At 37.5% G+C, this 22,125-nt stretch overlaps 1 protein-coding gene across 1 annotated transcript; it reads right to left on the reverse strand.

Annotated features, from left to right (window-relative positions):
• Positions 1–11,105: 11,105 nt before the first annotated feature.
• On the reverse strand, positions 11,106–18,123 carry LOC133735417 (PH, RCC1 and FYVE domains-containing protein 1). The gene is made up of 9 exons (XM_062162828.1): positions 17,624–18,123; positions 16,633–16,719; positions 16,042–16,131; positions 15,762–15,848; positions 15,547–15,666; positions 12,960–15,062; positions 12,683–12,829; positions 11,776–12,317; positions 11,106–11,591 (listed from the first exon to the last, which is right to left on the reverse strand). The coding sequence occupies exons 1-9, from the start codon at positions 17,669–17,671 to the stop codon at positions 11,429–11,431; spliced, it is 3,387 nt and encodes a 1,128-aa protein (XP_062018812.1). The 5' UTR covers positions 17,672–18,123; the 3' UTR covers positions 11,106–11,428.
• Positions 18,124–22,125: the final 4,002 nt, after the last annotated feature.

Raw genomic sequence — 22,125 nt, forward strand, 5'->3', positions numbered from 1 at the left:
TTAATAAATTTTTTTTTCTGTTATTTTTTTTCCTTCGTTTTTTATGTTATTTTTTTTTCTTCGTTTTTTCTGTTATTTTTTTTCTTCCTTCATTTTTTTTTCCTTCGTTTTTATCTCTTTCTTTCTTTTCACATGACTAAATATTGGCTGAGTTACAAATATAAGCTGTAGGACCATAAATCTCACCAATTGGAGGGCAAGGGCGGCGTTGGAAGCGAGCGTGGAGGTGAGGAAGGCGGCGTTGGAAGCGAGGGAGTGAGCCCGGAAGAAGGAATAAGAGAGAGATAAAAACGAAGGAAAAAAAATAACAGAAAAAACGAAGGAAAAAAAATAACAGAAAAAACGAAGGAAAAAAAAATAACAGAAAAAAAAATTTATTAAAAAAAAAAAGAACTGAGGGCATAATGGACATTTTGGTGTCAAAAATTGACGTCGTGTACTGATAGTGGGTCGAGTTTCAGATTTCGTGTACCGAAATGTTTGGTTTGGAACTTTATGTATAAGAATTATTAGTGGCCTTTACTTGGTGTACTGTTTGCGAAATTTTCCCTATATATATATATGCATATGATTAACTCTAATTGCAGCGCGGGAGCGTCCGGGTACGTTTCTTCTTTTCAAAAATGGAACTTCATATATAATTGATTATAATTGTGAGCAAGAACCCTAGAATGCACTCCCGGCGTGCACGTAGGATAGAGTAGAACGTGACCGGATGGAATTTAAATTTGAATTTCTTGATCATGATTTTCTGGTATCTCGACTTTTGCTGGTATTGATTATGATTGAGAATGATTCTTGTGTTTTGCTTGTCTACTGATTGATCTGTGTGTTTGTATCAAATTGAGTGAAATATCAATTAACAAGAAAATCTCCAAAAATTGATTCATTACGCCTTGTTATTTGATTTTCTAATTGACTGGTTGTATAAGATTAAAATCATTCAGTAACAACCATAAGTTCTAGATCACGTAATGGTGTTTTGATGCATGTTGTAATATCAATCTATCACTATACTGTTCCGTTGATCATTAGAATAGAACTAAACTTGTGTCTTTGTTTTTTTGGATGTGATTGTATCTTCAACAGAAGGATTGACCTTCATATTCTTAAAATCAAAACAGTGTAATATGAAATTTTAGAGATTAAATTCAGTGATCTGAACTCTTCTTCTTGCTAACATGCGTTGATTGTTCAGTGATGCCTTATTTTCTAAATTTTCAGTTTTACAATTGAGTAACTTCAGTATAATGAATTATCTTTTTGCCAACAGGTAAAGTTTTTCATTGAATGTGCTTTTGGGGTTTGTGTTTTTCTGTGATGAAATGTATCTCATACATTGTGTATTTTTGTTTGAATCGCTGTGTATTATTATGCGGTATATATTTATCCACCTTTTCAAACAAATTTTTATTTTGACAGAAAACTAAAACCTTCTTTATTTTTGTTTTCAGCTTTGCATTCTGGCATTTCCCTGTCCAACATTGAGCCTCTTAATGGGTCTAATTTCAAAAGATGGAAAGAAAATGTTGAGCTCTATCTTGGTCTTCAGGGCATCGATTTCTGTTTGACTGACCCTGAGCCTATTATTAATGATCAGAGTGATGAACCTTCGATTGCTAGGCATAGAGATTGGCACAGGGCGAATAGAATGACGAAACTTATCTTGAAGCAGACTATGTCACCAATTGTGAGGGGTAGTGTGATTGAACCTGAAACTGCTTTAGAATTTATGACTGCCATTGGGTTAAAGTTTACAGAGAATGTGAAGGCTGAGATATCACTATTGCTGGATAGGCTGATAACCTCTAAGTATGATGCATCAGGTAGTGTCAGAGAGCACATCATGAAAATTATTCAGATTACTACTAGGTTGGCAAACTTAGAAATTGTCTTTCCAGATGCTTTTATTGTCCATCTTGCCTTGAGAAATCTCCCTGCAACCTTTAGTCCACTGAAAACAGCATATTTTGCTCAGAAAGAGCAGTGGGATCTGAATGAATTAATAGCTATATGTGTGCAAGAAGAAGAGCTGCATAAGAGAGAGGGTACTGTTTCAGTCAATTTAGTTAATAAGCCGAGCTGGAAGGGTAAAGGGAAAGCAGCAGGGTCTAGTGCAGTAGCTATTGCTGGTTCTGGTGAAGGTACTAGTGGAGTTAAGTCCACCAAACTTAGCCCCAAAAAGGCAGCAGGCAAGATGAAAAAGGCTGGAAATTTTAAGTGTTTTTTTCTGCAAAAAGGAGGGGCACATTAAGAAAAACTGCAAGGGCTTCAAGGATTGGTTAGCTAAAAAGGGTAAGGTTTCAGTGTTTTCTATTGAGGTTAATGCAGTAGATTTTTCTTCTAGTTCTTGGTACCTTGACACAGCCTCACCTATACATATCACTAATTGTTTGCAGGACTTCCTAACAAAGAGGGCCCCAAGTAGAAGTGAAATCAATGTCTCAGTAGGAAACGGAATGGGAGTGGCTGTCAAAGCTATAGGGACAGTCAAGTTGTCTTTAGAATCTGGCTCTAGTTATATTTTGGATAATGTTTTTTATATTCCCTCTATGAAGAGGAAGTTGATTTCAGTAGCTCGTTTGGTTAGGAATGGATGTACTTTTTTTCATCAATCTTGAAGGAATAAAAATCTCCCATTCTTCTGGTTACTTTGCTTCTGCTTCTCTTGTTCATGATTACTGGATGCTTGACTGCAGTTTACCACAGGATGTGTTATTGATTGAAAACGAAAGAAACAATTTGAATAAGAAAAGAAAGTACAGTGAAAATTCTGCTTTTCTTTGGCACAGGAGACTTGCCCATATTTCAAAAGAAAGACTTAAAAGAATGGAAAAAGAAAAATTGTTACCTGTACTTGATTGGTCTGATTTTGATATCTACATTGAGTGTGTTAAAGGAAAATTGACAAAGTCAAGAAACAAGACATCGAATAGAAACACTGAACCTCTACAGCTAATTCATACTGATATTTGTGGACCCTTTGCAAATAGAACTATCTGTGGAAATAGATATTTCATTACATTCATTGATGATGCAACCAGGTTTTGTCATGTATTCTTGTTATCTGAAAAATCTCAAGCATTGGAAAAATTTATTATCTTTAGAGCTGAGGCAGAAAAGGAATTGGGGAGAGAAATAAAAGCCGTTAGGTCAGACAGAGGGGGAGAATATTATGGTAAATATACTGAAACTGGGCAGCAGAAGGGACCATTTGCGCTTTACTTAGAAAAACATGGCATTCAGGCTCAATACACAACACCTGGAACACCTGAATCAAATGGTGTTTCAGAGAGAATAAATAGATCTCTTCTCAACATGGTGAGAAGCATGATGTGTACCTCGGGGTTGCCTAGATACCTTTGGGGTGAAGCTTTAAAAACGGCTAACTACTTGATAAACAGAACCCCAAGCAAAGCCGTTCCCGAAACCCCCTATGAGTTGTGGAAAAATAAGAAACCTAGTGTGCACCATATACATGTTTGGGGCTGCAGAGCTGAGGCTAGACCTTATAATCCTCAAATTGGAAAGCTGGACCCCAAAACCATTACCGCCTATTTTATTGGCTATCCGGAAAGATCATTTGGATATAGATTTTATAGTCCAGACCACACCACAAGGATCATTGAGACAAATAGAGCAGTATTTTTCGATGAAATAAACTATGCACATGCTTATGAAGATTTGGAGCTTGAATTCCAAGAATTACCAGATGAAAGAAACTGAACTTTTACTATCATCACCATTAGACTCTATCGTCACCAGTGAACCTGCTGTACAACCTCAAATTGAAGTTGTGCAGGAAGACCAAAATGCTCAAATACCAAATCCTGTAGATGTCATAGCTAACCCTCAACCTGAAATTGTGGCAGAAGAAGAAGCTCAAAATGAGAATATGAATGATAATCAAGTTTTGAGAAGGTCAGGAAGAGTTAGAAAACCTGCTATTAATGCTGAAGAATATGAAATCTACTTGCAGGAAGCAGAGCTTGACCTTGGTGATGACAATGACCCTCTAGGTTTTAAGCAAGCAGTAAGTAGTGATGATAGATTGAAGTGGGATGAAGCTATGCAAGCTGAGATTAAGTCCATGTATGACAATCAAGTGTGGGAATTAGTTGAACCAGTTAAGAACCACAAACCAATTGGCTGCAAATGGGTATTTAAAACCAAGAGATGTGCAGATGGCTCAATAGAGAGACATAAGGCCAGACTTGTAGCCAAAGGATTCACCCAAAAAGAGGGAATAGATTTTAATGAAACATTTTCCCCGGTTTCTACAAAGGATGCTTTTAGGATCATAATGGCTCTAGTAGCTCATTACGACATGGAACTGCATCAAATGGACGTTAAAACAGCCTTTCTAAATGGTGATTTGGATGAGGAAATTTATATGAAGCAACCAGAGGGTTTTGTGGAACCTGGGACTGAAAACTTAGTATGCAAATTGAACAAATCAATCTATGGTTTGAAACAGGCTTCAAGGCAGTGGTATCTTAAGTTTGACGCAGTTATAAGTTCTTTTGGTTTCACAGAAAATGTAGTAGATGAATGCGTTTACATGAAAACAAGTGGCAGCAACTTTATTTTTCTTGTTCTCTATGTTGATGACATTTTGTTGGCTAGCACTGATTATGGATTGCTGCATGATACTAAAATCTTTCTATCAAATCATTTTGATATGAAAGATTTGGGGGAAGCATCATACGTTTTGGGTATTGAAATACATAGAGATAGAACCAAGCATCTCTTAGGATTATCTCAGCAAAGTTATATCTCAAAAGTTTTAAAGAGGTTTGATATGCATAGCTGTTCACCAGGACATGTTCCAATGTCCAAAGGTGATAAATTAAACAAAAGTCAGTGTCCTAGAAACAAGCTTGAGGAAGAAGATATGAAAAACAAGCCATATTCTAGACTTGTAGGCAGCTTGATGTACGCTCAAGTTTGTACAAGGCCTGATTTGGCTTATGCAGTGAGCATCCTAGCTAGATTTCAATCCAATCCAGGTCATGAGCACTGGATTGCTGGAAAGAAGGTATTAAGATACTTGCAGAAAACCAAAAAATATTGTTTGGTTTATCGAAGGGTGAATGAGCTTGAAGTAGAAGGCTACTCAGATGCAGATTTTGCAGGGCAATATTCTGATTCTGGAAAGTCTACCTCTGGATATGTATTCATGTTAGCTGGAGGTGCTATAGCCTGGAAGAGTGTAAAACAAACTCAAACTGCTACTTCTACTATGATGGCAGAATATATTGCAATCTATGAAGCGACTTGTCAAGGTCTATGGTTGAAGAACTTTCTGCAGCAAACTAAGTTAGTTGATTCTATAATTTCTAGACCTTTGAAAATACATTGTGATAACTCTGCTGCAGTGTATTTTACAAAGAATAATAAGAGGTCAACTAACTCTAAACATATAGACTTGAAGTACTATAGTGTTAGGGAAAGAGTGAAGCATAAGGAGTTGGAGATTGCCAAAATTCATACACTGGAGCAACTTGCAGACCCTTTCACAAAACCCCTAACTGTAGTAGCTTTTCAAAATCATACTGAAAAGATTGGCATCCTCCCAACCTTGGACTCTGAAGTTTAGTGGGAGACTTGCGTTTTTGAGTGGGAGCCAGTTTTTCATTCTAGTAAAGCTGAATTGTCTTTTAAAGTTTAAACTTTCTTTTGTTTTAGTTTTGTTTTCTCAGAACTATTTTGATGTAATCTTCAGTTGATTTTATTAATAAATCATTCGATTTTCTGATCAATTTTGTTACTGCAGTACCTTTTGTTTGTTGTTTCTTTTGATCCTTATGACATTTACAATTCACGTATACATTCTGGTAATTGGTCATATTGAATCAAATAATTGTGAGATGTTGTTTATATGTTTAAATAACAAATTGATGAGGTTCTGGCACATTGAACCATTCTGTGGATCATATGTAATGCATTAACAGTTGATTCTTTTTATATTGGCATTACATATATTAAGTGATGTTTAGTGCCTCATGTAATGTATAACTATAGAGTCTGTAATTGCAGAGTAATCAAATTTTTCAAATTTGAAATTTTCTGTAGTTCTTCTTTATAGTGCTGCATTGACAGAGATTTGATTAGATTTTTGGAGCTTGTTTTGTCTCAGTGCACACTTCAGTGATTGTTGTTTCTGATTAAGATGATATCGTTGTCAAAGTAAATTGTATGAATGTTCAAGTGGGAGATTGTAAGAATAGAGTTTGAACATAAATACAATTTGCATTATGATTGATAACTTATCATAGACTGCAGAAATAATTAATCCGAGACAGAACACTTTTCCTAGTCCTTGTATAATTATGTTGTGATAAGAATCACACTTCATAATAGGAGATCTAAATATCTTGGAAACCAAGTAATAAACATCGGATATAATTGTAGTAGATCAGTTTCAATAGAATTCATATGCCTCTTATGGGGAGGACTCTATTTACATTGATCACTATATAAACAAGGTCCCTGTGACCTCTCTATTCACGAGCTTTCAGAAATCTAGCCCCATAGATAGTTGCAAGTAAACAGAGAGAGGATCACAGAAGTTCTTGTTTCTTAAGCAATGGCCTCCTTCTCATCGTCTACTGGTACGAATCCTTCTACAAGTTATGAAGGCTCATGGGACATGTTTTATATATATATGCTGCACTCTGTTTGTAATGATATGTTTGTTGTGTTTATTCAATATGCAATTATGTGTGCTTTAGTGTTTTTTAATCTATCACTGCACAGATGCAAAGTGCGGACGTCCCTCCTCCGGTCTCGATCAAGCGGCGATGGCGGCGCTGCAGTTGCCGGACCCGAACCAGGCCTCGATGTTAAGCCTCTGCTTATCGCTGGAGTCATCGATGAAGAGTTCGAAGTCGACCTCGATGGGCTTCCATGGTGTCAGGTGAGCTCGCCGCGCACACCTTTGATTCCGATCAGCTGAGCCTTCGCTTCCGATCAGCTGAGCCTTCGCCTTGATGGTGACGCCGTTCGGGATGTCCAGAGGGTTCGTCTGGCAACCACAGCACCTAAAACCGCTACCTGATCGAGGCTGGAGGAGGGACGTCCGCACTTTTGCATTTGTGTGGACGTCCGCTTCTGATCCGGCCTGTTATATGTAGAGATATTCTCAGGTGCGGACGTCCGTACCTAAGCAAAAGGTACGGATTTCCATTTTTTTCTCACTTTCCGATCACAAATGTCGAACCGGAACCGTCGTATTCATTGTTGTAAATTACAGTTTTGAATGCCTTAACGATCACCAATTTGGCTAAAATTTTGCAGAGATGATCTATACATTAGGACCTAAAACCTGAACGGTTAAGATGTAAATGTGTGATCGGAAAGTGGGGAAAAAATGAAAATCCGAACATTTTGCTTAGGTACGGACGTCCGCACCCAAGAAGCTCTATATATATATATATATATATATAGGATTTTTCTCAGGTAAGGATGTCCTTAGTTTTTCTTATGGAACGGATTTACTGTTTTCACCCACTTTCCGATCACATTTTCACATCTTAACCGTTCAGTTTTTAGGTCCTAATGTATGGATCACCTCTGCAAAATTTCAGTCAATTTGGTAATCGTTAAGGCGTCCAAAACTGCAATTTACACGAACGAACCGAATCTGTCGAACCGGAACCGTTCGTTTACATTGTTGTAATTTGCAGTTTTGAATGCCTTAATGATCACCAATTTGGCTGAAATTTTTCAGAGGTGATCTATACATTAGGACCTAAAAACTGAACGGTTAAGATGTGAAAATTTGATCGGAAAGTGGTGAAAACCGGAAATCCGTACCTAAGAAAAACTAAGGACGTCCTTAGTGTAGCCGGACTGTATATATATATATATATATATATATATATATATGAGGATTGGAGCTTTGAAAGGAGCTCAAGAAATTCAGAATGGGTTTCTCTGATGAGGAATTTCTGGTGAAATCATATCCTGAAAAGCCTATGAAGTCTAACCTGAAAAGCCTATGAAGTCTAATACCCTCAACCTTATAGCATAGCTATATGGAACAAGCAATAGTTTTTATCGATCTTGAGCAAGATAGAAACATGACGCGACTGTTTCAAAACCTCAAGTTCTTCAGTCGGCCATTTATTTCTACACAGCCCCACACATTCACCTAACCATCTAACACAATCCGAAATTTATTTCTTTCCTTCTGATTTCTCTTTAACTTTCTTTGCCTACCCTTTCGGCCTTTTTGTTCCATCAACACCTTTGGTGACTCAGAAACACACCTCCTAAAGACCCGTTCAAGGTTCAAACATGTTACCATATTTAATTTAGCTCAAAATTTCAGAACCAACAGCAAAATCTAAAGGCACATGATCCAGTCCCTCCCAGCTGCATTTACTTCCTCGTGTTTCCACATTCCCTTATTGTTTGCACCTGATTTCCTACCATAATAACTTCATTCATACCCAAACATAATCCAAGGAAAATCAGAAAACAAAGACCTAGCTATAACTGGGTTCCTATTTATACTGCATTATTAACTATAATCTTCTTGTAGTTTGTGCCATTCTTAAACCAACTCCTCTTCCTTCCCTCTCTTATATTTGGTGAAATGGGGAAAAGGCGTGATCGTGTTCTGGTAGTGACATGGTTGTTGCTTTTACTGATGCTCATCCTTGTGGTTGGGAACACTCAAAGCTCAAGACCCCTTCTCCCAGATGAGAGTACTAACAAAGTTTACAAGGTGATGAAGAAGCCCAACAAACGAAACTCTGATCAGAATTCATCGTCGGTGCAGCGTAGTTTCTTTGCATTCTTACCCAAGGCGACTCCAATCCCGCCATCCGGTCCTTCGAGGGAGCACAATGGTATTGGCTTAGAAAGCTCATCACAACTCTCCCCATGAAGATATGTATTCACATATTCATACTTGATTATTATTAGTTTGATCTACAAAGCTATAGCTAGCTTGTGATGATATCTCTTCTTCATGATCTTATTGATAGGGTAATGTACATGGGTTTTAATGATGGATACGTATATTTTCCCAGATTATATTTAGTTTGTTTTCTTTTGATTTTTATAAACAGCTAGCTTACCAAGGTTGTTTACTTGTTTATGGATATGGATTTGTCTCCTCCTAACAATTCGATCAGTTTAATGCAATATATACGGAGTATTTCTGAGAATGTATGAAAACTCAGACTAGAAGCTGCTACTGTAAATTGTCTGTGATACAGAAGTAGTACTGCTAAGCACTAAACAATTTTTGGATTTTGAATATTATTGAATTATATCTTGTACGACGTGTGTGAAAGATACGTAAAGTGCCTATACTTGGCTACTCCCATGAGTGCTGCATATACTAAAAATTGAGGGAGAGCAAATCCATCCAAAATCTATTGACAAGAGCGATTGACGTCCTCTAGTCACAATAGGTGGCATGTCATGATCTCATTTTATGTCATTCATCTGATTTCGAGTGTATTATAAAGCAACCGAAATTATATCGTACACTGGTTGTATGATATACATGCACCACGTTACAGCGTCTATTTTTAACTTTTTATCACAAATAATATCTGAATTTTACACACGACTGAAAAATTTAGTCTGCAATCTTAAAAGTGATCAAACTTAATACTAGTGTTCTAATCATGAATAGTTTTGAACTCTTAAAGTGATTAACCCTAATACTAGTATGCAAAACAAGACTTTTTCTTTGGAAGGGTTTTCAAACTCGACGTACGTGGGAAAGCATTGAAGATCGTCGATCATGTAAATTTAATTTCTCATTCCAGTTGCAACAATTTTTTTTTTTTTTCAAACACAAGGGAAGACTATATATCCACTTAGCTTGACTTCTAATGCATAAGATACGTGTATCATTATTTCAAGTACACCGAAGTCTCTTCCTTCCACATGAAGACAAGCATTCTAAGTCTAACTTGGTGACTGCGTTTTTGGAGAACCAATTAACAATACAATATCGTTGCTAGCAGCAAGCCATTTCACATCATGCATTAAATTCAAACCCACCATGCGGTAAAAGAAAGAAAGAGCCATGTGAGACCTTGAAATAGAAGTTAGAACTGGTCGTTCTCAAATGTCAGAAGTCAAGGGTTGTGACCCCTTCAGGGGTTTGGTTGGAGCTTGATACAAATCAGAAATTCTTAGGTGGGGATTTCCTCACCACGTGGCTTTAGAGCCAACCAATCAGAAAAAAGAAAATTTTCTCTCTTTTTCGAAACTGCCCCTGCTCTCTAAAGTGCAATACTCAAAACACTCCCCTGCTGGGCAGTGATTGATCCGCCCCACCACGTGGCTTTAGGATTGCCCCACGCAAGATTCTCTCGATACAAATAGAGACGCTGCAGCATGCTGACAAGTTTTCACTTTCCTCTGTAGAATTGGTTGTCGGTACTCGGTAGGTTAGCAAAATCACTTTATTATATATCTAAACATTTGTTATCAGGCCGACTGCTGGTTCAATTATTCGATTTATACTAGAGAGAAAATGTTCTCCCCTATTGGTCATGTATCCTCTATTGATTATTAATGAAATTGCTTTTGAATTGGGGAAAAAAAAAGACGTGTGTATCTTGGATGCTGTCAAAACTGTTACCATTATTGGAGCTCTCGCATATTCTGCTTCGGCTTCGATTTTGCCTTCTGAGTATCAGAAATTTTGACCCCCAAATCGTATGGAGTCTTCTATGGGGGATGATTAAGAGTTGTTTACTTGCTAGTGATTTCGTAGCATAGCTTCTCTCCTGAGGTGAAGACTCGTTCTTTATATGTAGGCTCGAAAAATGCCTGAATCTTTGGATGTAACTTGCTCCATCTTTTAACCTCAATCTTTCACGTTTTCCTCTTCCATGTAAGGAAGTTCAGGGATTCTTGTGGTCTGGTGCTCTATTCACACCCATAATGTCACACATTTGCTCCAGGCATTTTTTTTTTTTTTTTGTCTGAATTTGCTGTAAGCATAAGTAAAGAAAAGATGCAACTTTTTAAGGGAAAATTTCACAAATGGTCACTCAATTATGACTCATTCGACACTATGTGGAATTCTCCCACTTTTTAAATAGATTATAAAAGTGCAAACAGCAAAATCAAAAACCCTACAATTATATTGACAAGAATGAAAAATTAAGGGGCAATTGAAAGCAACAACTTTCTTTTGCTGAATTTGTCTCATAAATAAAGAGTTTATATACACTACAATACAACTGCTGTATAAAGGGTAGATACCCGGAAAATAATTTTTAAAAGGAGAAAAAATGGGCGAAAGTGGGAAAGCCTCAAAATGTGAAAAAGAAAAAAGGCAAAAGAGGTGTTTTGCTTCCCTTGATACCGACTCTTGCTTCGCCATAAAATACCATCAGATGATTGATACAAAATGTGTTAATGGAGGACTTCCCTCCCTCCCTCCCTGCTAGGGTTGTTGGGATGCAGGTGAGAGAGCTCCATCCGATCTACGTGCTGCTGAGCCAGAAACTGAAGACTTGTCCGATCCACGGACGTTGTACTTCTCGTACACTTTTTCGCGATTCTCAGACCACCAAATCTCTGCTTGGTGTTCTCCAAATCTTCTCCGGCTGCAAATGCATTTACATATTGTTAGAGCAATCTATTCATGAAAATAGTTAATGCAATCATTTATATTTGTGCCGCACAACCCTCAGTCTCTAAGCAAGAGATCATTGGCCTCCAATCTGATTAGAAGCCTGATGCAGAGAGGTATTAGAGGATGATAACAATAAAATAGATAATCAAGACTACCTGAAGCGCACTCGTTTGAGATCTCTAGTTCCATCACGAAGAGCCACAAGAGTTATGTAAACACCAGGCTCATATTGTTCAATCCATTCTGCCTCAACTGTATTACCAGTAACAGCCAATGCAGAATTCCTAGATCTCGTACCATTCTCCCCATCTTGGAAAGGCCCAGAGTCCTTGCCATCAACAGCCACCGACAGATTACTACCAACTGACTGAAATGATCCGCCACCATTGGGCAGTCTATCTAGCGCATTTACCATCCCATTGGAGGTCACCAGCTCCCTATTGTGTTGCACGTTAGTTTCATTCGTTCCTACTGAATCCCTGGGTGAATGAGTCTGCCCTTGACTTCCGTTTACTGTAGTTGAGTCGATTCCCATGGAGGAAATTAAGTAAGAATTGCTCATTGAACTTGATCTTGAATGGTTATCTCCATCTGGATAGTGAATGCCATTTGACTCCAAACCATAAGATGGATATGCCTGCTTTATGCTCTCAGTATCATAAACCCCAGGTGGCAGCCTTTCAGCCAAATCCTTGAGCTGAAATCATTATTACTGATGATCACTACGACAGCCAGCATATTTTAAAATTCATCCAAAGTTCAAAATAAAGAATATGTATTCAGCTATTCAAATAATAAATAGAGAAAGAACGTCTCGACAAAATCTGAAAAGCTCGTATCATGGCCTGTAATTGCTATTTGCTAGAGCTTCATATATAGATGAGAACTGAACATAAACCATGGGTATATCAGTCGTACACTATTCTTCTTTGAATAAAGTTTACTTATATTTAATTTAATTTTTATATAAGACCAGCTGGATGTAATATTTACCCAATATTCACACGACATGAAGACCATTAATGAACTGAGAAAATATAAGTGTATATATAAAGAAATGACCTGTGCAGTTAGTGACTTTATAACTTCTTTAGCCGCTTTAGATTTCGCAGATTCCTCTGCAGCCACTGTCATAGCTTCTTGAGCTTTCTTTGTTGAATTCTGAAGCTCTACTTCTTGAAGTTCACATCTCTGTCTCAGGCTATCAACCTTTCCATATATTTAGTAAACAATTATTAAAATATGATAATGTCAATGACTCAAGCAGGAAAGGCCCTAACCGTCCTACAACTTGTATATAAAAATAACAAAAAGAATACTGCAAATATAAGCTTTATACCTGTGAACGTAATTTTAGCACTTCCTGATTCAAAAGCTCATTAGTTTTCTTCAAACTATCTGCGATACTTTTCGAGAAGGAAAGTCCAGATGTTGTAGGAACAGGAGTTGCAAAACGAGGAGGGCTTGGTCTCCTTGAGAAAGGCGACACAGACCTCGAACTTACTCCAGATGGTGTAAGAACTGGTTTGGGAACTGTTCGTCTCAGATCAACAGCAGCTGACATAACTACATCCTTTAATTGCAACAGCGAAGGTGCTTGAGAGGAGCGAACAAGAGAAAATGTCTCAGCTTTCTTTCCTTGCTTGGCTGCTTTGCTATCTAATTGCTTTATCAAATCCACGTTTGAAGGTACAGCAGACTTGTATAATCTTATGTCAGCCTTGTCCAATCTGTCCTTGTTCTCACCAGACAAGCGAGGTATAACATTCTTTCTATTATTACTACCAGGTTCTAACACCTTGTTCAATTTCACATAACAAGAATCACACACTCGATACGGTTTTCCAGGATTAGGAGACAGTGCTGCTCTTGTTGCTTTTCTGGAACTACATGAATGGCAGTGCACAAGTCCACAGTTATAGCAATTATGCCTCTTCCTTGTAAATCCAAAAGCCTGTCTACATGCAGAGCACTGTGACTGCTCAGCACCAGATACCCATTTGTGAAGACATATAGCTGCTGTATAGTGTGAACCACAACCAATATATTTCACATGTCTATCCTTCAAACCTTCGACCATAGTCGGTGTTTTTCGATCCTCAACATCACCATGCCCCAACCTCCCATTAGCACCTTTTCCCCATGTATAAACTTCATTTCTGGATGTTAATACTGCTACATGATATGCACCACAAGCAATTTCTTCAATACATTCCCCGGAAAGTTTGTCATCCACTAAGCAAGGTATTTTTCCATCAGAATTGGGATTTCCGAGCTGACCATAAACAGTACTACCCATTGTAAAGACATGCCCTGATGTTGTCAAGCCAACAGTTAAACTGTGCCCGCAAGCAATTTTGTGAAAATTGTAATCAATAAGGGCTGGAACACACGTCGGTTTAAGCCGGGCTTCCTTGTCTCCATGTCCAAGACGATTTTTATCTCCATCACCCCAAGTAAACAATTTACCTGATGAAATACTGGCACTAGATTGTGTTGCAATAACCTCTACTACAGCAGCAGTGTGCCATACCCCACATGCAACAGCAATTGTCCTCAAACCTGTTAGGGAATCTACTTCTCTCGGATATGAAACATTTTCTCTGTCTCCATGGCCTAAGACACCAAATGTTCCATCGCCAAATGTAAAAAGTTTCCCCGTTGATGTCACCAAGGCTGTATGCCATGGACCACAAGATACAGAAGCAACTTGAAGTCCCTCAAGAGGACCTGAAATTCTCTTTGGTATCCAGTGACTGACATCAGTGCCATGACCAAGAAGCCCAGCATTGTGTGTACCATCTCCCCACGTATAAAGTTCCCCAGCCATTGTAACAGCACAACTATGAAATTCTCCACATGACGCAAAATCAACACTAGTAGCTGCCAGAGATTCAACTAGACGGGGTTGAGCAACATCCTTCCCCACACCATGGCCAAGTCGTCCCCCAGATTCTTCACCCCATGTAAAAACTTCACCTTGTCTTGTGACCAAGGCTGCATGCTTGACCCCACAGGCTATATGATGTACATCCAAAACAACATTGGACTCTAATGGCCTAGGAACAAGCACATCTGCTCGGGGACTCAAATAATTTACATTTTTATCAGCTCCAATCTTAACAACACTATCACAAATGACCTCACCCCATATGTATACATCACCTAGAGCATCACAATCATCGGGTGTAGAACCATGACTTGAAGTGCTGGGAGCACTTGAAACACTAACTCGAAATGCATCTGAACCGGATCCTTTTACTTGCATATTTGTCTGGTCTGATGCTACATGTGACCTCTCAGAGACCGGAGAATTGTCAGGCGGAAAACTCTTTGGTGAAGTATTTGGTTTGAAACTGACAGAAATCTCAGGAGACCCAATATCTCGCGTACCACTAACTGAACTATCACTAGGGCTATTTGATGTCAAGTCTCTGCTATCCTGAAATTAATTTACCAAGGGAAATTATAAGAAAACAGCCATTTAACAGGTGGATTTACACATAAAAATATAAGAGAGCATACTCTAACCAAAACTTCAAGAAAAAACACATGCATCCATATGTAATGTGTGTGTGTGTGTTGACAAAATCAATTTCTATACGACCTACAACAACATATATCAATTAAATCATAAAGATAGTTGGGTGAATCATTAATAAGAAACTACACCTTCAAAAAAAATAAAAAGGAGAGCTGAAATTAACAAGGGAACCAGTTATACACTAATTTAAGTTGATAAAGGTGAAATCTTTTTGGGCATAGAATTTGATTGCTTAATAAAAGTGTCTGAGAGATAATGTTTCTCAACTTCAGCTAAAAATTCTGTAAACAGCATATTTATGCATATATAGATCAGCTCAATCCAGGACACCCTACGAAGTATAAAAGTCAATCACATAAAGGTTTCAATGAATGTATATTACATCAAGGTACAAGCCTCCATCACTCCATCCATCAATTTTGGAGCGGCCACCTCTACCAGAGGATATAAGTGCTTTGAGGCCAGCAATCCACACTTCTGCCTCGACTTTATCCTTGCAAATCTGAAAAAAAAAAAAAGTAATAATAAATCTTACTATTTTTATTAGGAAATGGCAAAAATGAACTTACAGTCGAATATAGAACTTTGGCCACTAACCAGATCAAGGGAACGCTTTCCGTTATTATATATAAGAGAAAAAGATAAATAATCCTTTTCAGGACGCAGATATCGTTGGAAAACGGCCTGTCATAAATTTGAGAAAAATTAAATTAGAATAAGTGACCTAGACGAGTTACCAAAAAATATCCTGCAGTAATTTACATTGGTCATGTAGAACATAGAAAAGCATCAAGTATTTTAGTAATAAGTAGTATCAAATTAAAATCATAATGAGATATCAGATATAAAATTTAAAAAGTGATATCAAATATCTCACAGTTCTTTGCCCAGGAATAATTCTTGAGACAGAAGCTAACTTCAAAGTTCTTTCTCCACTACTTGAAATCCAGATCAAAGATGATTCGTCCTGCCATTATGAAAAACAGTTGTAAGTGGAAAATGAATGGCATTTAAAGAGTAAAACAAGGATCAAATTACGATAGACACAACCACGGGCCACGACAACACAGGGGCCCAGCATGAGTTTTACCTAAGCAAATGATAAAACATAGATATCCAGAACTTAGCTATAATGTTAAAGTTAATGGACATTAAACATGCCCAAAACCTTACAAGATGCACAATTTTGGTTCCACATTCATGAAAAATCAATTATATGGGAATGTTATCTATTAGCTTCAACAGATTAAATTATCTGTTATCTGTTAAATATGAGGGTACATATACGTTAAAGGAGATTAATCTTTACTAGAAAGTTGCAAGGTGAGTCCAGTAAACAGACAAAGGGGTTACTTCTGTTTCAACCTTTATTATTCAGCAACCCTGCTTTGTTTCAATCCTTTTCTGGAATCATTTAATGAAATACCTCAATAAGGTCCTATTAGAGAAGCTTTCGATACAAACTTACGCTAGAAAGTCGAAATGGACAAAACTTTGGCTTTCCCTTACGACCATATTTCAGTAACTGAGCACCCTTCTTCAAAGCAATTATTGCCTGCAAATAATTTAGAGATCATTGAGAACCATGAGAAAAATACCAACAGCTGATAACTTTGTGTGCTATAAACTTATGATGACAAGAACAAAAAAGAAAGCATCTTTTATGCTATAGTAAAGAGATTCTCATAACCAAAATCAGTACTGAGAACTCGACTCATTCGTCTTAAATCATAATGTTAAAACGCAATGGCCTCATTAAAGCTTCCTAACATACTCTAGTTTCATTAACTGCTTCTCGTCCTGTGACTACCAACTCCTAAGTTGTTCAAAGGTATTCAGGACATATATGTCTGCTAAAAGTACTTTATATACTGTTAAAAATTGAACAATTTAAATCCTAAAGAGAAATGGAAATGTGGTAGCAACCGTAGCATGCAATGCCATTGTCATTAGACCAGCTGGGTGTATATCGACTTGACATCTGAATATGTTGGTACTGTAACACATTTCCTAGGACCAAACACACTGACAATGTGAATTACGAATGTACATGGAAAAAATAACGAAGTCGGGAAATCTTCTTTGGCCCTCTACAATTCCCCATTATTGAATCCATTCAGCAAGAAATGATCAACCCAGAACCTCGTAAATCAGAGCCTAGATACTTCCCCAGTACTTCTAGATACTCTTCTCCAAGTAAGAACTCAAAAAATGCCTCAGAGATTTGACCCTAAAAATAGCTACATATGTAAAGAACTCTCCACCGAAATTCAAGTTTTTGCATGTAAAAGAAGAAAAAAACCAAAAAATAATCCCATAAATTCTCTGTATTTCTTACATTTCCACCGATTCACAGGCACTCGTAGAAATAAAAAAAAAAAAAAAAAAAAAAAAGCACCGAAATCAAAAGACAAAAAAAAAAAAAAAAATTGAGAGGGGATAGAGAAAGAGAAAGAGACCTGGTCAATGTCACGGTTGGCATTCCCGTAGCTAGCAAGATCTGCCATTCCATGTGAGGGAAATTACCGTAACGCCACCACCCTGTCCGATCCCTCGCCGGAGCTCCGTTCATCATCTACCTTCCAACTCTCTCTCTCGCGTGCGCGTCCGTACTCTACCATCAACAACGCTCACTTCACCACCACCACCCCCACCTCTCTTCTTCTTCTTCTCTCTCTCTCAGACCACACACTCTACAACAACAACAACAAGCCTCGTAGATCTACCCTAAGACCTCCATTTCCGAGCTCCGCCTGAAACGGTGGACTGCGCGTGGACTCAGGCGAGCTTCAATTTCAGGCAGGTTTGGCAAGTCGGAATTGCGGGGGAGAATTGAAAGAAACGACGTCGGAGAAAGGGATGGGGGGAACGTGACGGAGGAAACAGAGGAGAGAGAAAAATCAAGTCCCTGGAAAAAAGAGAAAGAATTTAGGGGCAGAGGGGCAGGGAGGTGGGGGTGGGGTGTCCTAGTCTCTGTAAAAAAAGTACACTAGTCAAAGCTGTGGAACATTGAACAACGATAAATAAATCAAAATCGAATTTTAATTCTAATTTTAATTTTAACTTTCTTTACAATAGCTTAAACCCTAAACTCCACCCCTTTTTTACAATAAGAAAAGTCGACAACTATTCCCCAAAATTTGAAAATGTGTTGCACATTGATGCAGCTCATCAGCATCTATATGAATTAAATCCACCCATTAGGGTAACGGCGGGATAGTTTGAGATACTTTAGACAGACATAAATTCTTTATTTTGTACTTGACTTTTAAAGACTTAACACGAAATAAAAATATGAATAGATTTTAAAAGCAATAGAGATAGGGAGGAAGAAAAAAAAACATTTATATAATAAACTTATTTTTCATATCTTTATAACACTGATGATTAAGTCTCTTTAAAACAAATTTGATGTATATATCATTTATGTAATAAGATTCCTTCATTGCTATGAATTTTGAATGAAAAATGTGATATGGCTGTTAAAAAAATAGTAATAAATAAATAATTTATTATACGGTTAAGGTTTGCAAGCAACTGAAGAGAGTTTCTCGTCTAATTAATTTTAGAATTTTGCTGTCTCCACCTGATATGGCCACCACGTTTAGCAAAGACGCGACGGTACCTTGAGGCGTGGAACAGAGCTTCTTTTAACATCGCTTCAATTTTTCGAGCATGTTCTAATACGCTCTTTGTCAACTAGAGTTTGCAAAGCTTAACCCTATGATTATGCACTTTGGGTTTTACTGTTTATCACAAAGGTTTTCAACAATTATAGTGGTCTGCTCATTTTAATTACTTTGATGGTCTCTCAATGAACCCTTTTGTCTCAGTTGCGAGAAATTGTGATAACGATTCTTGTTAAAACTCACTAATAATCTTCCTTATCGCACTATTGACAAGAACTCTTGAGTGAAAAGTCTCGATATCTAACCGTGACTTACAGCTTATAGTTGTTATCTAGAGGGAAGCGCTGAAATCGTTCCTATATATTGAGCAGTGCGTGGTAGCTCGTATAGATGAATATAGGCAGGGCGCTTGAACGAGATCTATTCTCTTAAGGCGAGAAAACTTAATGGGAAAGGGCCGAGCTAATTGATGAGTGCCTTCTTAGTCGAGTATTGTTGTTTGGGTACTTGTCTCAACGGTGGAACAAGGTAAACCATTTGGATTTTGTTGCGGGACTTCTCGACGGTGGCTATTATATTGTGGGACTTATTGAAGTTTGATCACCGCTGTGGTGTTATTTCTTAATTAGGTGAAATATGTTTATTTTTATCTTAAGATAGTATAGTCTTCTGTATCACCAATCTAATGTTATTTGTTTGATCTTTGCATGTACAATTCTAACACCACGGTGTTATTTATTCATAATATAATTCTCTTTATTTAATATATGCAGTATATTAATATCCCCTTTTTGTTGTTCCCTCTAGGAGCATAAAAAAAAAATTTAAAAAAAAAAAAAAAAGAGGTATGAAAAAGGTGTTCGAACCATCCATTATCATAGTTATTTAGATCCCGAACTTCAATTAATTCATTCTTGTCATAATTTTTCTCCAAATGGTGCAAATTATAAAGTTGCCCAAAAAAGTTGTCATATAAAGATTATAGAAGCAAATGTAATTGGCAAGACAAGGAAGCAGTTGGGTTTTGGTGATCATTGAGTAGCTATGAAATTCTTTTATTTAGGCAGGTGATAGCTTAATAGACAAGGGAACACAAGAAATTAACAAAAAGGGACAAAACCCGTGGATCCTTGATTTGATCTTGGGGGATCATATTCATATCACATCATATCCAAGTGTACTTTTTTCACAAAATTTAGGGAAATGACGTTTCATTTCAGAGACACATTACCTTAGGAATGTGATTACTATCTAGTTTATTACTCTCTGTGAGTTTGAGGATCTTTTTCTTTTGTGCTTTTGAGAAGATAAGCCACACCTTGAAATGACAAAGTAACTCACTTCAAAATATGTTTGATAATTTTGATGAGTCCCTTTTTGATTTGGTGGGTGAACTACTACTACTACTGCTCTGTTTTGTTCCTCATGTCTATAAATTTGATCAGATGATGATGATGGTGTTGGATCCCACAATCTAGAATGACTAGAAATTAGAAATGTGCTTGAGGATGACCTTAATGGCTTCATCTTGAGACATTATAGAGATTGCGGGTTTTGACCGTAATAGACTAAAGAAATGGGAAGTGGTACAGAAAGAAAGAAAATTCTGAACGTTGGCAGCGGCACGTACACGTTCGAATCTGAAAGGTGGCTGCTCTTTTTTATTGCAAGCACTTTCAAGTTCCAATTGTTCTTGGAGACCTATAAAGAATTCTGTTATTCTTATGTTGTAGCAATTTTTTTTTAATGTTTTTTTTTTATGTGTTTAACTTGTATTACACCGATCAGTAACGTAATGATAAGATAACGTACTATTCTTGGGGCAACAAGGTTCTGAACGATCTACATTCAAGGCTTAGTATTTTCGTCAACAACAATACGTAATGAGTGCTTTTGTAATTTTGCTATTGATGATTAACAGTGTTTCATTATTATGAACAAAGAAAAAGTTACCAGGTAAAGTCAAAATTTTCATTTGGTAAGCTTGTTGAGGTATTCTCATTCCTACTTGAGAACAATTAGCAAGTTGGAATGTTCTTCTTCCTCAAGACTGCATTTTCATGTAAATAGACCCCTTTCACCTCTTAGTTGGTCGTTCCACACACGTCTTTATTTAGATATATGCTTAACGATAAGCCCCATGTTTTCTTGCATCCTAGTTGATTTCTTCTTACTCTCACAATGCTATACTCGATCTCGTACACCTTAGTCCAACCAACATGAGCACGAACAAAAAATAGATTATACCTCTGAAGTATATATGAATTTAGTGATTTCTTTCCATAAAAATTAAATAAATCAAAATCAAAACACAATATTGTTTGTGGACATAGTGATTCTGGGATCACTTTTAGTTGTAAATCCCAAAAGCTACAAGGTGGCAGCTAGGACAGTGCTACTTTGATTATATGAAAATGATTTAACTATATTTATGCCACAAATTGTGCTTATGCCACCAATATAATAATATGGATTAAATACTCATTACTCCTCATACTTTTCCCTGAAAAACAGTTTGGTCCCTCGCTTTTTAAATTAAACTGAATAGTCCTTATTCTCTCAAATTTTCATATAACAAGTCCAAAATGATCCGAAATGACTATTATGCCCCTAATTTTCTCTTTTTTATTATTATTATTATTTTTTCTCTATTTTTTTAATTTTCTCCCTTTTTTTATTCTCTCTCTCTCTTCTTCTCTTCCCTCTGCAATCACCCTCTCTCTCTCCCCGATCTCTATTATTCTTCTCTTCCTGCAATCACCGGAAAGAATCAATTTCAACCACCATTGACTCTCATCACTGTCACCATCAATTGAACCACAACACAAACCCGACCAAAGCCCAACCACCCCATCGCCGATTAAGGCATGACGCTCTCTCCACACCCCCCCCCCCCCCCCCCCGATTCTGATAACCACTGCCTCCAATCTTCCAGCTCTAGTTCAAGCTCTTCGATCCAACAGACAAGGAGAAAAAACTTCACCATATTAGATACGATGATCATGAAGAAGAATGGGTTGATCTTCAACATGAGCGAGCGGTTCAAGCTCTATTGCTACTTCCTACTGAAGTTCCTGGTAAGGCAAAGCAGAAAAAATCAATCATGCAAATTACAAGTTCTAAAGAGAGAGAAGGAAACTTGCAACCCAGAAAAGAGAAGAAAAAGATAGACTCGATGTCGGAGGACGATAGCTGCATAGGCAGCTGTATGGATTCTGAACCTATTATTTCATGGTTGTCGCGATCTACCCGTCGGATCAGCTCTTCGATCCAACAGCAAACCCAGATCGAGCTCCGAGGACCGATGGTGTGGCGTCACGGCACCATTTTAG

This window comes from Rosa rugosa, chromosome 3, assembly GCF_958449725.1.
Source record: "Rosa rugosa chromosome 3, drRosRugo1.1, whole genome shotgun sequence".
Taxonomy (NCBI): Eukaryota; Viridiplantae; Streptophyta; class Magnoliopsida; order Rosales; family Rosaceae; genus Rosa; species Rosa rugosa.

Coding starts and splice junctions, on each gene's coding strand:
- LOC133735417 (XM_062162828.1), bottom strand. CDS start 17,671: ATGGCAGATCTTGCTAGCTACGGGAATGCCAACCGTGACATTGACCAG. Junction 12,830..12,959: donor TGCTAAAATTACGTTCACAG/GTATAAAGCTTA, acceptor ATATATGGAAAG/GTTGATAGCCTGAGACAGAG. Junction 12,318..12,682: donor TAAAGTCACTAACTGCACAG/GTCATTTCTTTA, acceptor TAATGATTTCAG/CTCAAGGATTTGGCTGAAAG.